Source organism: Opisthocomus hoazin, chromosome Z, assembly GCF_030867145.1.
Source record: "Opisthocomus hoazin isolate bOpiHoa1 chromosome Z, bOpiHoa1.hap1, whole genome shotgun sequence".
NCBI classification, from domain to species: Eukaryota; Metazoa; Chordata; class Aves; order Opisthocomiformes; family Opisthocomidae; genus Opisthocomus; species Opisthocomus hoazin.
In genome coordinates this window covers 88,572,669-88,589,956 of record NC_134454.1, presented here as the reverse complement: position 1 = coordinate 88,589,956, position 17,288 = coordinate 88,572,669, and the positions used below count along the sequence as shown (strand labels likewise).

Below are 17,288 nucleotides of genomic sequence, written 5' to 3'. Positions count from 1 at the left end.
GTGAATTCCCGCAAAGCCTTGAAGTTGTTCCCTAAACTTTGTGTCACAAATGCGAATTGCTTAGAAATTGGGATTTTTAGTTTTTCCAGTGTGGAAGCAGACGTAGCAGAGCAGGTCAGGACAACGAAGAAAGTTCTTCTTCCACTGTATGAAAGACAGAACAGCTGGAGTCCGCTCAGCTTTTTACTACGTAAAGCACAGTGGGATATTCAGATCTCTGCACCTTGCCATTAATTTTTATCTTACAAGAGAGAAACAATTTATGGAGGGGAAGAACATGCCACTGCATGATCTGTAGGCTCGGTGAGCTTTGCACCATTTTTAATAGAGAAGTCGTAGAGATCAGCGAGTTTCTGCTCCAGCAGTCGCGTTCTTCAGGTTCGTAACTCTTCCCAATATTTTTTTTTTAAAGAAACCAAAGACTTCACTTCCTCTACATTTGAAGAACATTTGAAGCAGGGAATATTAATGTTGGTGTAATTCCATTTGGTGTTACCGCAACTGCAGGTAAGACAGAGTCTGTCTGAAAGGTGAGGACCAGACATCCACTTCGATTCAACCAGCATAGTCAAACACCAGCAAATCGCACTTCTTTTTCTTTGAAGACTGTTGCTTAATTGCAGCCAAGTATGATCTTAGTGATGAAAACTTGGGACAGTGTAAAAAATTCTCTGCATGATTTAACATCCTCACCTCACCAGCTTGGTCTGGGGAAGGCCTGTCACCATATAGAAGTAGATATGCTTGTATATAGACCGTATACCACTAACACGGGAGGGATCTTTAAAGAGTGTTTTCATTCGCTGGAGCTTTGCTATTCTGCCTTTAAAGTAGGGAGGGAAACTGTGTTAAAACTGATCCATTTTCCATCTGTATCGCCATCAACTCAACAAAAGTACAAGCACAAACTCCAGCAGCTGTACTCAAACCTGCCCGAGTTCTCGGTGTTTATTAGGAAGCTACGAAGCATTTCAGCTTTCAAGAATGTGTGCTAGGGGAGACATATTTAGGGGTAGATTTTTCAAAACCACAGATTTCAATTTTGGCCAGAAAAATTGAGCTAAAATCTGGGGAAGTCCAACTTCTAGCTTGTTTTGAGGTGGGAAGAAAAGGACATAAAGTTGCTCTGCATGTCCCTTAACCGTAAGAGCAAAGTCATTGCAGAAACAGACTGAGCTATACAGCTATATTCCTCCCGTAGGAGTACTTCTACAAAGAGAAATACGAAGAAATACACTTTTATCAGGGTAATTTGTCTTTGCAAATGCACTTGGAGGAACATTTTAGGAAAGACTACTTGTCATCTGCCTAAAGACTTCCAGAGCATACATCCAAAGTTTTACCGATGCAGGAAACAGGTACGCAAACTTCAGGGGTCACGCTCCAGAGCTTTACATGAATCAAACTGTTACAAGCGATTCACTTCTGACACGAAACCTAACCTGTATTTATTCATGAGGAAACTTCATGTGCAAAGGGAGAATGAGAAGAGCTCCTCAACTTCAGCATAGCAACACCCCCCGTTACAAACACGTGGCAGAGTTACACACACTTTATTAGTTTCAGTAATAGTCCTCTTGCACAGAAATCGGATAACAGTTACAAAACACCATACACAAGTTTTGATGTTATTCAAAAGCTTGCAACAGGTGAGGTATCTTCAGTTCTGCTGCAGAACACAAACCTTCCCAAGGGCTGTATTCAGCCAAGCGATCCAGCGCTTTGCTCTAGGAATCTGCAGTCCAAGGAAAACCCCCAGGCTGTGACGGCTGGCGCCAGCCTACGCGTTCGGTTTCTGGGGAGGCTAGGTGTCCGAAACCACCGCTTACAAATTCATTCCACGTTCCAGATGTTTGAGCATCTTTTTTTCTTGCTTTACAGAAGCAATGCTAACTGTACCTGGTACTCTTCCCCACTTTGCAACGGTTCTCTGCGTGTCACAGAAGAGAACTAATTTGGATATCAGAAACCCTACCACCATTTTTAAGTGCTACCTAACACCCTCCTCCCTGATGTCTTCATACAGAGCTCGCTAACATTATCATTTTCACTTTTTCATTGGAATTTCTATTGTCATAAAATCCTCGGCTAGTATTACTTCTTGACCATCTAACGCTGACTCTGCCTGCCTCTTCAGTTCGGTGACATCTGTATCTCCCTCACCTCTCTCAGCAGCTGGTTTATACCGCTGACTGAAGTGAGTCAAAACCAGCTTCTTAACTTTGCACAATTTTGCAAGGTCTGATGCCATTTTTGGAGTGCTATGACCATGCTCTCTGGCCTTTTCCTCTTGGGTATCGTCCAGCGTGGCTTCATGTATCAGCACATCTGCTTCACAGCAAAGCTTCACGGCCGCATCTCCAACCACTCCTGAACAATCCCCCAAAACGCAAATTTTTCTCCCGGGAATAGGGTCTTCTAAGACATCTGCAGGAGAAATCGTTACTCCGTTTTCTAGCACGATTGCTGTTCCGTTCTTCAGTTTCCCATATAACGGACCCGGCTGAACTCCTGGTAAATAAAGGCAAAAGACGGTAAGCGTCAGGTTTATAAAAAAAAATCACCTAAGAAGAGACAGGCTATATATAGAGCTGTCTCACTGAAAAAATACAACCTGAATATAAATAGCAATTGGTATTTCACATACTTCATGTAAATAAAGAGCTTGTAACATTAGCAGGAAGTGTTTGAAGAAAAGCTATATCCTTCATATAAAAGTCAATAAAGTCAAGCAAACACACTGGCCATACATTTCCCCAAAGGCCACGTTGTGCTTTTTAAACTTGTTCTGAACTTGTTTGCTCTTCCCGGTATCAGAATGGTCTGCAATATTAATCGGCACTGGTGTTACACCAATTCAGACTGCTGCATTGGTATGAGTATGACAATGCCTTTAATAGAAAATGGAAAATTGAATTAAAATAGATTACGGAGAGATACAGCAGCTCTACTTTGCTAGAAGCCCTAGAAAGGCGGTCGTAAAAAGCCTGTAACTGCCTGTGAACCCAATTTTGTTACATATGCTGAAAATCGGAGTCGCTACTCAGCTTGAACACATGCATCGAGGCGTCTTAAAAAAATTAAAAAGAGGAAAAATATGTCAAAATAGTTACCAAGGTCTTTCAGTTTCTGCACATTGAGTTTCCCAGTCCGGGGCTTCTCTTCCACCACAAAGCCAAAGGAAGGAACGCGGTGAAACAGGCGAAACGCTTTCAGAACCACTTGCTCATCCTCCACCAGCAAGTAGGAGTTTTCCACGGGATCCAGGTGGAGAACCCTTCCTTGCGCTTCCTGCGGAGACACCTCATCCCCGTCCAAGGAGGAAAACTCTCTAAATTCTTCCGCGGGGCACTGGTCCCGTGTAGGCACCAGTTCGTGAACAGCGTAGGGAAAGAGAAGCTGTGAGTGGGAGAGCTCCATGCTCCTCCGTATGAAGTTCCGCAGCCCTACCGGTCCGTAAATGTCGACGGGTGGTTTGGTCGGGTCAGGGCTGCTTTGGAGGCTGAGCGTACACAGCAGGCCAGGAAGGCCAAAGAAATGGTCACCGTGAAGATGAGTTATGAAAATCTTGGTAATTCTGCCTATTGATTAGAACAACAGGGAAAGAAAAACAAAACAGGGAAAGACAGGAAAATAAGCGAACACCTTACCGACTCAGAAATCATCACTTTTTGGCATGAAGTAGGAAATAAGGCAGGAGGGAAATTAAAATAAAACCAGTGTTTAAGAAATAAATCCCAAACCACAAGTATTTTTATTCTCCACGGTAGCGATAAGTTTCCACACAAGGTTTATTTTGGCTTGATTTATCCAGGAAAGACTGCCGAGACAGAAGTTTTACTCCCCTCTAAGCAAAAGGTGCTACAGGCACGGAAGAGAATCGACTGGTGACACCTGCCGTGTTAGAACGCGAGGAAGTGCTGGAAAGTGGTTGTGCTTTCATACGCTACGTGAAAACTGCAGACTAACGAGAAACATGAAGTGGAATTTGTGTTGTTCCTAGTTTTCAATATAGCAAATTAAATGAACATAATTAAAATAAAATAAAATAAAATAAAAAATCCAGCCTTTTGATTTCAGAGGTTTTTTTAAAAGGCAAGAACCCCACAGTTCCTCACCAGTTTGTTTTGAAGAGACAAGAAATTGCACTTCAGGATTTGGGCTTTTGTTTCGCGCTTGAGTTTGTCTCACTCCAGCTCCCCGGCTCTGGACCCTGCCCTTGCCAGCTTAAAAAAGCCCAGAATTTTCTCTCATTACAGACACGTGTACTTTAATCAGGCTGCCTCAGTCACCTCTGCGAGCCAAGTTCCCGCTTCCTTGTGGTAAGGCATTTTCTCCAGCATCTGTTCGGACCAAGCAATAAGGACAGAACCTCTGTTTTAAGAACAACTTAGTAAAAATAATTAAATTTAGTAAAAATTTGCCATTCACTTGGCCATTAAATCCCCTGATAGCTTCAGATTTGGGGGGAGCAGAAGGTTGGTTTCCTATTTGTAACTGGTAATTCCATATTTATAACTTGAGAGTCAGAACCCTGCTCCTGCCACAGCAGACTGCAAAAGCACAGCAACTGAAAGGAAGTCCAGTTTCTACTTCATTCACCAAAATGTAAAAGTTACCACGAATACAAGCATAGTATTTACTGACAGGAAGGCTCACAGCAGTTATTGTCCAGAGCTGTCTTCAGACAAACGCAAACCATGCCGGTTTAAAGCCGGTCTGTGGCCCACGTTTCACAGAATCACACAATGGTCGGGGTTGGCAGGGACCTCTGTGGGTCACCCAGCCCAACCCCCTGCCCAAGCAGGGTCACCCAGAGCAGGCTGCACAGCACCGCGTCCAGGCGGGTCTTGAATATCTCCAGAGAAGGAGACTCCACAGCCTCCCTGGGCAGCCTGGGCCAGGGCTCCGTCACCCTCAGAGGGAAGAAGTTCTTCCTCATCTTCAGCTGGAGCTTCCTCTGCTTCAGTTTGTGCCCGTTGCCCCTTGTCCTGTCGCTGGGCACCACTGGAAAGAGTCTGGCCCCGTCCTCCTGACACCCACCCTGCAGATATTTGTAAGCATTTCTAAGGTCCCCTCTCAGCCTTCTCTTCTTCAGGCTGAACAAGCCCAGCTCCCTCAGCCTCTCCTCGCAGGAGAGATGCTCCAGTCCCCTCGAAATTTTTTTTGAAATTACAAAGCCCAAGAAATTAATTCAGCAGAGTCTGGTTCTCAGACACAGTTCTTTACCAAAGGGCAATCAGGGACTACCGCACACAAGGTCCAGCACCTGCCACCCACACGCAGCACCTTCCGATGCTCAGGCATGGTTAGTGTGTATTCAAACACCACGAGGATGAAGTCTTTTGGTTAGATTTTACAAACGTGCTCCCCTTCTCTCCTCACGATACCTCTCAACAGCACAAACCTGCTTTGAGACGGCTCTTCATGAACTGGGTTTGAGTGCCCTCGCCGCAGTCGAAGAGCCAGCACTCTCCTTCCCGGCGCAGCACCAACGCCGACGCGCCTCTTGTTGGAGAGGGATACGCTGAGCCTGTGCCGAGAAAAGTTATATCCAGCGACATTCTCCGTATGTCGGTGCGCTGCCTGAAAGAGAGATTTCAAGCCGCTGAGCATGCGTGTTTATGCTGGGAAAGAGAGAAACTGTTTTGCTTTAAATGAAGGCATCCTCCGTACTTTAGCGCAAGGATCCAATTCCCCTTCCTTTATAAAATAAAACCTCCCTGGAGGAGGAGATAACTTCCAGACAACACAATATTTACAAGCAGATTTCCTTTCTGTGTCAGCGGAAAGTTGCGAACACGCAGCCCATACTGAAGACCTTTGCCCTTTATCTAAGAAATAGCCCTACCCAGCTGGACACGAATCTTTCAACCTGCTGTTAATCCTTTCTTCAGAGACCGCAAGAGGCAGAAGCGACCCGATTTTCTTCACCTTTGCAACGGGCATCCTTGAAAGCAATGGATGGTTGACTTCTCGCCAGTGTTAGGGGAAAAAATTAAGCCACTATCAAACCTTCACGCAGCCTTCAGGCTGCGTGACTGACCATGGACACCTACGGCGGCAGAAGGACCGATATCATCGGCTGCCGTACCCTGTCGCTCAGATCTGTGCTGTTGGGATGAGGAGCCCGGCCGGTCTGCCGGAGCCGTCGGGCAGTGGCGTGAGGAGCGGAACGTGAGGAACCTCGCCTCACGGGCCATGCCCCCTCCAGCTCCGGGCATCGTCCCTGCCTCAGATGTGTTTCCACCTCATTCCAAGCTCCTCGTGCCTCGGCAGCTTCAGGTCACCTTTTTGAGGTAAAAACTTGCCATTTCTCAGGTTCAGGTGGTGTTAGGGGGGCCCTCCCGAGGAGAGCGCTCCCCTCCCGGGGTGAGCCAGCAGCCGCCTCCCAAGCACCCCGAGGCGCAGCACGGAGTTACCTCACCTCGGGAGGGGGCCGGAGAAACGCCCGCCGCACCCCCAGAGGGCACCGATAAACGCTTCGCTCCCTTCTCCTCCGCCTAAACGCTGATCCACGGCCGGACGGCCCGCGGGGCCTAAGGCCGCGGCCTACCGAGGCGCGACCTCTCCCGGCCGCCTCCCGGGCCTCGCCCGCCCGCCTCCGCCGCTCCCCGGCGGGGTTCGGTAGGAGAAGGCGGAGCGCGCAGGCCCGGCCCCGCTCGCTGGGCGGAGGCAGGCGGGGCCCGCGGTGCGGCCTTGTAGGCCGGGAGGGGCGCCCCGGGCTGGCGTGGCCCCGCAGGCCGCGCGGGCGGCGCCGGGCCTGGGGAGCCGGGGTCGGGAGCGGACCCGGGGGAGCGGGCGGGCCGGGGCGGGAGCGGCCTTGCTAGGCCGAGGGTTGCCGCCAGACCCCCCGGCTCGGGTTTTCCCATTGATCTGGAGCCCGGAGTCCCTTTCGAAGGGGGGCTCGGGAGAGCGGTTGCCAAAGAGGCAGGTGGTGTAGAAAACACCTTTTTTGAGATGGAATTTTCATTGCTTTATCTGCAGCCCAAGTGCCCGTTTTGCTTGCTGATCATTTGCGAGGGGCAGAAAGGAAAAAAAAAAAATCACGCCGGTGATGCAGACCGAGCATTACTTTTTCAGAATAAATAAAATCAAATGTCATTTAGGTAAAGGGAATGCATTTTACTAAGAAAATAGAAGACCAGAACACACATTTCAATAGAGTTACAACATTATACAGGAGAAAAAAAAAACCCAACCAGTTCACATTTAAATACAAATTTCGTTTCAGCTGAGCAATGACCCTCTCCAGTAAAGCCAACCCTGGACGGACGAGGCCAGAACTTGCTCTCACAAGCACCCCAGCAGAATTTGTTAATTTGCATAAGGTAGAGATGGTTAAGATAAAAATAAATGTAAGTTATTTTGCCATTTCATTTCTCCACAAAACTGGCCGTCTTACTATGCTTGTGTAGTCCTAAAAGTATTTTTACTTCCATTAGAAAGGAACTGCTTAAAGGATGGATGAGTCCCAGGTACTCGGGGAGCTCAGTTCGTCCAGTGCCCACTTCGTGAGCGGGGAATATAAACACACACCCCGGGGCTCCGGCACCGCGACCCCAACGTCTGATGCAAGAGAGCTTTTCACGTGAGCTGTAGCCGCGGTCCACCGTGCCACCAGGTACCGGATTCCCCACGTTTAACGTAGCTGCTAGCACGTGTTCCTCCGGAGCAGGCTGCGTCCTCGCCGCATGCTGCAATTCGGGAAGCGACGGCAGGGAGCAGAGGTCTAGAGCGCGCTGAATTTTCCTCGCCGTTCAGCCAGAACACCTGCAGGTTTCTCAATACCACGGTCATGTGTATTTTGGGAGTAGGTAGGTAGGGCAAGGTAGATCTGTACAGAATTAGATGTCCCTTCACCAGCGGCAACTGAATTACAGTGCTCAAACTCAGCTGTCAAGCGGGTGCAATTAGAGCTTTGCTCCAGATTTTCTCCTTGCTCCGGTATTCAGTGTAACACCAGTCCCTGCCCGTTACGTACGGCTGTTATGAAATGGGATAGCAGTACGCGTCATCGTAAAAGAAGTCCAAAAACATCAGTAGTTTTCTTAAACTCAGGAACAGTGCTTCGAGCTGAGACAGAGCAGAGTCCCAACAGTACTGTTCTTACAGTCCGATCCGAGGGGCCCGTCGGTACCTGTACCCCAGTGACACAGGTGCTCACATCCGCACCTTGGAAGTCAAGGACACCCGGAGCAAGTGAAAGAAGACAGCTTGGATTTACTCAGGCCCAGCTGAAGTAAAATTCACAGTTGTGGCTATACAATAGTGATCCCCATTCTCCTACAGGAGTAGTCACTAAACAGGGCAGCTAACGAGAAACTAAAAGGTGTATCATTTATCCTTACAGTTACTACTTTATCCCCTCCTGCAAAACAGCGTGCTGGGAAAAAACAGTACAAAGACACGCACCTACCACAGGAAACCTGTTAAAACACCGATCTGCATGTGAAGTGTGGTTTCATTTTGGGCTTGGAAAACAAACACAACACCATGAAACATCACTGTCCACAAACATAACCAAGACCTTAGGTGAGGAGTCACCTCTGAGTTTTAAAAAATCTATCAGACACAACATTTTAATAGTCTTCCTCTACAGGTCAATTGTTGGCACGCGGGCATACGCTTCAGGAACACACAAACCTTTGTAACATCTTTGAACAAGAACACACGTATTTAACAAAAAAAGGCTGCGCTCCCTCTGCTACCTTTCTTCTACTGCCCCAGACATTTCTAGACATTGCTGTCACGAGGCTCAGTCCTGCTCCTGTTGACTTTAAGGAAGCAAGCCTTGGACCGGTCCTGGAAAAGACTGAGCTACGACCTCAGTGGGAGGTTCTGATCCTCTCAGAAGTGTTCTGCACATCCAGAACATCATCCACACAGGAGAGACACGAGAGACAGGCTTCTATACCATTCGGAGGGCAAAAGTCCCCAGGGCTGTGGGAAGAGCTACACCACCGGTCGCCCTTCAGGCGACAACAGTTTTTTAAAGAACATCATAAACTTAACGCTATGTAGCATTACAAAACGCATCCTGGCAACAAGTTTTTCCCTTTGCACGCTGCATAAGAGAATGTTCTGCATAGACAAAGATCGGTAAATGCTTTTGAATAAGCCAGCAAATAGAAAAACATCCGGTTAAGTTGAATATGGAAAAGGATACTGTGGTTCCTTACTAAGCGGCAAGATTAGCAGTTGTAATTAATTCAAAGATTAATTAGATCTGAAGAATACACAAAACCGAAGATAATTATCTATTTTATATATATTAAAAAAAAATCTGAAAAAGATGAAAGGGAGAGTGAAATGCACTTAAAACTTTGTGAGCTGACACGTTACCTGTTGCTAATGGAAAACAATGGCTATACATTAAAGGTAAAATTCCACCATGTCTATACTGCAAGCTACAGATGATCTACAGAACCTAATTAAACAACGTCTGCGGGTACATATGCATAGATGAAGTCTAACTGGTACCACTTAGCTGCTGTAACTGGGACAGGTTACAGAGAGACAGCCAGGCCTGCTCTGCTCTAGGGCTGCGACACGTCTGCAGCCCCATCAGGGAAGGGCTGTATCGTCACTGGAGCCTCTGAGCTGCCTAAAGACTGATTTTGCCTCACCTGTCCAGCGGGATTTGCAGAAAAATTATGAGGGAACATTTCTACTTGGGGAAAATCCCACCGCTAGCCAGGTCCGAACAACCTCTCTCGGCATCTGCTTTAAAGACAGCAGGGAGCCTGCGCCAGGAAGCGAAAGGACTGCACTTCACAAACCGGGCATCTTCCCTCAGCTTGACAGCAGCCACTGCGAATTTCCTGCGCGGGAGCTAGCTCCCTCTGGGAACCGAAAACACTCCTGCCCGGAGCAAGACTCCTGCTGCGCCCAGGGAACGCTATCTTCCCAGGCGCCAGGTTTTCCTGAGTACTATCAACGCCCACTGATTATGAACCATGACTGCACTTCTGGCCTGAAAAAAAAAGTAATAATCAGACTGAACAGATGGATGCAGATCTTTATTTCGTAAGACGGAGTTGTATTTACGGACCGACTGCCCTGCCTCTGTGATCATTCTCAGCCGGGACACAAGATCAGTGCATGGGATGTTGTGGTTACTCGTCTGCCTAATTAGTACGTTGGCAGAAGCGAGGAAGTGTGCGTGCCCAATATACTTGAATCCAATGATGCAGAACTCCACTGACACACTACAACAGGCTTCAGCTAGAGCTGAATTTTCGGAAGGTAAAAATAATTTGTACACTAAATAAATAATTTCTCAGTAAGATCACAAATTTAAATACAATAAAAACCAGGCATAGCAAAAATAGATGAAAAAAGCCTTCTTTGTAAAAACATCATATGTGCGTGTTGGTCTTTTTTTGTACATCTACTTACATACACAGGTTGCAAACCACGCACGTCGCCCAACTTGGCGATGTAGCATTTCGAGCCCCACCAGACAGCACTTTACCATGGTTTGAATACGCAGTCTTTTCCCCACATAGCTATTTTCTGCGTTTATATAAACAGTCTTCTTTCCTCACTTCAGTAAAGCCTCACCCAAGTTCACTCTTCTTTTTCTCTAATACACAAACTTCACTTTAAAATCAGAGACCAGGCAGTAAGCGACAGAGACCACGTCCAAGGGGGTTCAGAGACTATTTTCCCTGTTCTGTTTTGGCCCCGTTCTGTGAAGACTGCATTTTCCAATATAAACGATATGAGAGAGGTGCTTGCTGAGCAAGCTTTACTTCATCTCTTTGGATTCTGGCTTCAAGTTTGCCAGTATAGCCCTTTTACATCTAGCTATCTATTTATTTTTGTCCTTTTGTTGCCTTGATGCAGCAAACTGTGGAACAGCACATAATATTTACTTCTGTTCCTGACATACCGTTGGTTTTTGTTACACAGAGCAGATTTAGAGAAGTCATAGACTGTGACTATCACTGCATGTCCTTGCCTGCTGATGGAAAGTCACGGAGGGCGCTCAAACCTGATATGAAGGAAATGAAAAAGGAATGCACATCGTGGGATCTGTATCAAATGTGCAGTGCTGTTCATTGCAAGGAAAAAATTCAACTCACAATTTTTGTTCTCAAATAAAAATCCTGACAAACCTGTCAAGGGAGCAAGGGAGATGAAGCGATCAGCTTAGAGATTTTAAGCATTAGATCTTTCAAACCCTGTATTCAAACTGAACTGAATATACTGTACTGAGACCACAAGAAACACTCAAACTTCTGGAAATGTGCGTGTCAACAGCTGCCGGTACAACTTTCCGTTTCAGCTCCATCAGCTGCGCTGGGGGGGGCTTTGTTCAAAGTGGCAAGTGAGTCCGCTTAGGAGTCTCTGAGTCAGCGATGTCATGAAAACATCACACACAAGTCTTTTTGTGAGAACAAGGGTATGCAAAGGAGAAAACAATTTAGCTTACAAGAAGCACAACCTTGGAAAAAAATTAACAGATGAAATAAAAATCCTTTGGTACATCACCTTGGAGCCCACTGCAGAAAATCTCCTTGTAAAAATCCCCAAAAGATTTCTGCAGATTACTTCAGATCCTGCCTTTACCTGATATAATTCATTATGCAAAAGCGTAGCCTTCTTTTTAAAAGCTATTAAGTGATTAATATTATTTTCAGGCTTTTCAAGGACAATTTTAACCGGTTCACATTTTTCCTGATCATTTCACACAACAATGAAAACACGAAATACAAACATGGCTGCAGATTCCCCACGTGCTCACTTCGTTGCTCCTCAAAGCACGTGCAAAGAAACAGAGCAGCCAGTGCCACAAGGAACGGGCATCTTTAAACATCAGACAAAACAGAAAGCCCATCAGACTGTGAAATTTGTTTTAAGCTGTCCTTTTTTTTTTTTGACAAATGCTCTCTGGTGATGTCACAGACAATGCAGTGTGATAACACCAGGACAACCAGAAGACTGATTATTAAAAGCAGAAATAAATCATTCTGGAAATCGGCAGTGATGAGAGAGCTATAGTTCATCATCAAACACACGTAGCTAAAATATCGTTACTGGAATTCTTTAGTGTGGTGCGGGCTCTAAGCTAGAAATGCAATGTCATTATTTAAATTCATTTTGGAGAGGGCTCTCATTCCTGTGACGGATGCCATCATCCATATAGTTCACCATGTACTTGAGAGAGTGGGGAGAAATCTACGTCAAGTGAACAACAGGGTAGAAGGGGAAAAAAAGACAACAAAATTAGCAAAAATAAATTACAGGACTCAAAGATCATGACTTAAATTGGTCTGAAAAAGGGATCCCTGCAGAGTAGAAGATACTGCCTGAGGAGCGCGACCTTCTGATGCATCAGTGAACCTTAGATTCAGGCCAGTCATACACATCTGGCATGAAGGATTCGTATTCGTAGGTCCAAACCTTTGATCGAATGTAACGGTTCTTGTCTGCAGGTTCAGGGTAATGGAAAGCCATGTTGTTTGCGTACAAAAATTCCATAACCTGGAAAGTTAAATCACCATGCAGTTTGTACCTTTCACTACAGTCACACAACATCCACGCTTCTCCTACAATATGTTTAGGACTCACAAAGACCAAAGTCCTTTTACAATTCCCGAATGCCTTACCACGGATCTGAAAATCTAATTTCAGAAATCAAAGGACCGTAATTTTGGCCTGTCATCAATGCAAAACTGAAGCACCCAACAAACCCAAGATTTCTGTAAGTGTCTCTTACTAAAGGCACAAAGAGCTGGGTATTTTGCGCCCAAGCACCTAGTGTTTGAGGGTGCTGCTGTGCAATTCAGCAGGTTAATGCACACATAAACCACTTCTAGTACAGGCCACTTTTATGCTTCATACTCACCTTGACAGCAATATAAATAGAAACTTCCCTGATATTAGACAGTGGAGGATAAAGCCTTCCTTGTGCAAGTTCTTCATCAGTCAACTGTTCTGCCAATGCCTGAGGTAGAAAAAAACTCTAAGTTCTATGTCCTGCATCCCGAATGGGATCAGTAACATGCTAAAACACCCGAGAGAAACATGTTGCAGTGTTCTTACTACTAGAGTGCTCCCAAAGCACTAGAATAAGGCACTCCAAATCTCAAAATCCTCACAGATCAACTCTTCAGTCTGTGCTCACGTCAGCAAATTCTGCTTGTAAGCATTTCGCAAAGTAAGATCGTCTTTTTTTGGAGGCTGAACTACCCACAACCACGGAAGTTAAAAGAGCGCAACACGCCTGCAGGACTGCAGTTTGTGTTGGGCCAGCTGATTCACTGGCTACTCCGACGTGGTAGGTGCTCCTGCTCCGGTGTGGAGAGGCATGAGAAGACGGGAGCCTGGGGGCCACGTGCATCCCCGACCGCAGCATCAGCGGTGGAACACGGAGCGGGGTGGGAGGAGGTGGCAGGCCTCCTGCCACACCTACGAGGCTGGGAGGCAGCTTACACGTGGACACATTTCCTATTTGGGTGTTTGCTTTCTGGATGGAAAAATAAATTTGCAATGAAAGCCGGCATTTTTCACAATTTTCTTTGATCCAAATCCATTTTTTTTCCATTGGGGAGGGATAAAACCAACAGAAATCAAACAGGAAATCATAGAATTTGAACAAGATTTGAGAAATTGCCCATCATGTCATCTCATCCACTGTCATGTCAGAAGCCACAGCCTACTCTGCTTCCACACTTACCTTAGCAGCTTCTAGGAAAACCTTATCACTAATATGCCGAACACTGCTGAGGATCACAGCGAGAGCCACGCCTACAATAAAATTATTGCCAATTAGGGCCACATCATTTTAATATATGCAGCCTGCTGCCGAGAAGCTGCGAGTCATCTAGAACGTTATTTTTCAAAAACCTTCCCATAGCTTTCTACGCACATTCGCAAAACTATTACCATGTGTGCTAGTCGTTTACCATAATAGGTGGCTTTTGACAAGGGGCTGCAGCTTAGCAGCTCACCGAGGAAAGGGAGAGAAAGGGGAAGGCAGAGAAATATCCCTAGTGCTTCTCCTGTACCCTCACTTGTGCAGACGTAACTTCACGAGCACCATACTTATACTTATTTTCTCCTTCCCTCCCAAAACAAGCAGAAGAACCTATAATGCAGCAGCTTTCAAAGCCTTTAATAACACCCTTCTGTTTGCTTAGAAATATCCAGTCGGGTGAGCTCGTTGTGTGCACGTTGCCTATGTAGCTGCACATGCCTAACGTCCGTCCTTAACTGATTTTCTTTCATTCATTCATTCTTCTGACCAAATCCTCAGCTTTAAATGCCGGTAACAGCTCTGCATGCTGCTTCCCTAACTGCGCCTAGTGTAGCAAGGGAACCCCAGAAGAGGTGCTAACGGCCTAGTCTTAAAGACCAAAAGAAGCCAATTTCATTTGTTACCTGGAAAAATGTAAGCATTGTTTCCTTGGCCTGGTTTGAAGGTTCTTCCATCTTTCAGAGTCACCAGCTCGAAGGGACTGCCACTGGCAAACAAGCAACGGCCCTGTGAAACAGAGGAATATTCAGTCAGGCAGCGTCTAAGGAGCCAACAGTGCGGAGCAATACAGTCACTATGAAATACAGGGACACCAGAGTCCTACAGCTCCCGGTCAGCTCCGGGACTGAGTCAGGAAGGTACGTGAGCACACAGCCAAATGCAAAAAGGCAAACGGCCCTACTGAATGCAACGGGATTCAAGACCATACTTAAATCCCTTGCTGACTCGATTTCTACAATCCCAGAATGACACCCACCAAAACTCACCCTTTCCAGGAGAGCTTGGAAGAGATACAAGCACCAGTAAGGACCTGCATGTTTCTGCAGCTGCAGAACACGCAATGTTTCTGCAAACATCTGGAAAGCAAAAGGGGCAAGCACGCATGCTGAATTACACCATCAGGCTGTGCTGCGGTTCAGCAAGACCTGGACAGGCTGGAGAGTTGGGCAGAGAGGAACCTGATGAGGTTCAACAAGGGCAAGGGCAGGGTCCTGCACCTGGAGAGGAACAAGCCCATACATAAGTACAGGCTGGGGTGGACCTGCTGAAGAGCAGCTCTGCAGAGAGGGAGTGAGAGCGCTGGGGGACAACAGGTTGACCATGAGCCAGCACTGTGCCCTGGCTGCCAAGAAGAGCAGTGAGATCCTGGGGTGCATTAGGAGGAGCGTGGGCAGCAGGTCGAGGGAGGTTCTCCTTCCCCTCCACTCTGCCCTAGTGAGGCCTCATCTGCAGTGCTGTGTCCAGTTCTGGGCTCCCCAGTTCAAGAAAGATGAGGAGCTACTGGAGAGAGTCCAGCGGAGGGCTACGAGGATGAGGAGGGGACTGGAGCATCTCTCCTATGAGGAAAGGCTGAGGGAGCTGGGCTTGTTCAGCCTGAAGAAGAGAAGGCTGAGAGGGGACCTTAGAAATGCCTCTAAATATCTGCAGGGTGGGTGTCAGGAGGACGGGGCCAGACTCTTTCCAGTGGTGCCCAGCGACAGGACAAGGGGCAACGGGCACAAACTGAAGCAGAGGAAGTTCCAGCTGAAGATGAGGAAGAACTTCTTCCCTCTGAGGGTGACGGAGCCCTGGCCCAGGCTGCCCAGGGAGGCTGTGGAGTCTCCTTCTCTGGAGATATTCAAGCCCCGCCTGGACGCGGTGCTGTGCAGCCTGCTCTGGGTGACCCTTCTTGGGCAGGGGGTTGGACTGGGTGACCCACAGAGGTCCCTTCCAACCCCTGCCATTCTGTGATTCTTTGATTGTGCAGCTTTCTAAGGAATGGAAGCAATCTAGTTGCTTTATCATTCATTGTTCTTTAAGACAACAATGACTTAGAGGAACTACTCCCACACAAAATAAAGTACTTGTGTGTTAACCATTATTATAACCATAACCATGTATGAGGAACCATGGCCACAAGCCAGGACCCACCACTGCAGGGACTGTACCAAGACAGCTGAATAATGGCCGCTTCCAAAAGAAGACAGAAATAGAAGTACAGTAACAGAAGCTCACTTGTTTGCGGATGGGTGGGAGGATGAAGGGAGGGACTGCTGTATCACACTTCTGTTGCCGAGAGCTCTGAGAGGAGTGCATAATGCAGCGTGCTTATTCTTCCTTGGAGAAGAATTTTAATCACCATGAAATATTAAAACAAATCCAGAGTTTGGAGCGTGAAATATACCCTCCAGCTAAATGACCCTTTCCTCAAGCAGTAAAACCCCTGTAAACAACAAGTCTTCACTTTCTTTTGAGTAACAGTTTTAATTACATTACCCTAAAATACTGAAGTCTTGCCAGGACCACTACATTTGAAAAGAAATTACCAAAGAAGCTGAAGACTCAGGAACTATGTTTGAATGTTAGGGCACACCCATGACAACAGCCTTTTTGTGGAGGGAGCAAAACACACAGATGCATTTGAGGACAGGACCAACAGACAACGCACATTAAAACACAACAGCCCACGCAGTACAGAGGGGCAGAGAGCACTGAAGCATCATCAGGCTTTTACAGGTGCCATCTAGTGGAAAAAGAATAGGGAACAGAAGGTTAGTGGTGGTATCTTTGGTTCCTTGCTGACTCCCTAGTGTAGCCTAAGATTTCACACCAGCTAGGATTAGGCTGACAGCCTGAGGCCAGGGGACACATGGGGCTGACAGCTCTGATCCCTAAAAGTCTGACAAACTTTGTTAATTAAGTGACAAAGTAAGTGAAGTCAGAGAGGATTTTCTAGGTAGTTGCTGTATCTTGAAGGGAAGAATATTATACATTTTGAAGGGCAAACTACGGGCAAACCAAGTACGTTTCAGAGAACTAAAGAGTATTATGAAAACAAACATTAGATAAGGAGAAAAGTCTAAAGAGCCAGAAACATTACTAAATTTATTAATATGGACTGGAACAAAATTACACCCATTCATTTACTGAGCAGTAATATTTTATTGTCCAAATAACCCATGTCTATAAATAATAACTTACGGAAAATCACTAATAAAAATGACATACGGCTCCAATACAGGGGAAAAAAACAAAGATCCTCTCTCCATTTGGCACAGACCTTGTGCACTAAGCTCACACAGCTGCTTCAGCAAAGACACGTTACCACACCTGAATCTAACCAGCACCATCTTGCTTCTGCCTCTGATAGCGACAACTACCCTGAGGTCCAACTCCTTGGGATTCAACACACAGCCATGGGGAACAAGCGAGCCTCTTCCCCTAAGACATCCACTGCTTGTTGATATTCTATAAAAAGTGCAAGCAAAAATCAGGCTAATTCTCCCTCTAACAGTGCTGCTGGCCTCCTTCAGCCATCAGA

The 17,288-nt window shown here is 46.5% G+C and overlaps 2 protein-coding genes across 3 annotated transcripts in view; both read right to left on the bottom strand.

The window, feature by feature from the left end:
• Positions 1-1,359: 1,359 nt before the first annotated feature.
• LOC104335571 (zinc phosphodiesterase ELAC protein 1) lies at positions 1,360-6,617 on the bottom strand. Its single transcript, XM_075410711.1, has 4 exons — positions 6,428-6,617; positions 5,408-5,586; positions 3,114-3,581; positions 1,360-2,511 (listed from the first exon to the last, which is right to left on the bottom strand). The coding sequence occupies exons 2-4, from the start codon at positions 5,562-5,564 to the stop codon at positions 2,048-2,050; spliced, it is 1,089 nt and encodes a 362-aa protein (XP_075266826.1). The 5' UTR covers positions 5,565-5,586; positions 6,428-6,617; the 3' UTR covers positions 1,360-2,047.
• A 509-nt stretch (positions 6,618-7,126) lies between these two features.
• Positions 7,127-17,288, bottom strand: part of ME2 (malic enzyme 2) — a 39,319-nt gene continuing 29,157 nt past the window's right edge. Inside the window, exons 13-16 of one of the 2 annotated variants that reach the window (XM_075446975.1) lie at positions 14,392-14,494; positions 13,688-13,758; positions 12,857-12,955; positions 7,127-12,492 (exon numbers count right to left, since the gene is read on the bottom strand). In XM_075446975.1, the coding sequence (XP_075303090.1) occupies positions 12,343-12,492; positions 12,857-12,955; positions 13,688-13,758; positions 14,392-14,494 (423 nt within the window). In that variant the 3' untranslated portion in view covers positions 7,127-12,342. The remainder of the gene's footprint in view (positions 12,493-12,856; positions 12,956-13,687; positions 13,759-14,391; positions 14,495-17,288) is intronic. The other variant, XR_012766619.1, reaches the window with a different exon arrangement.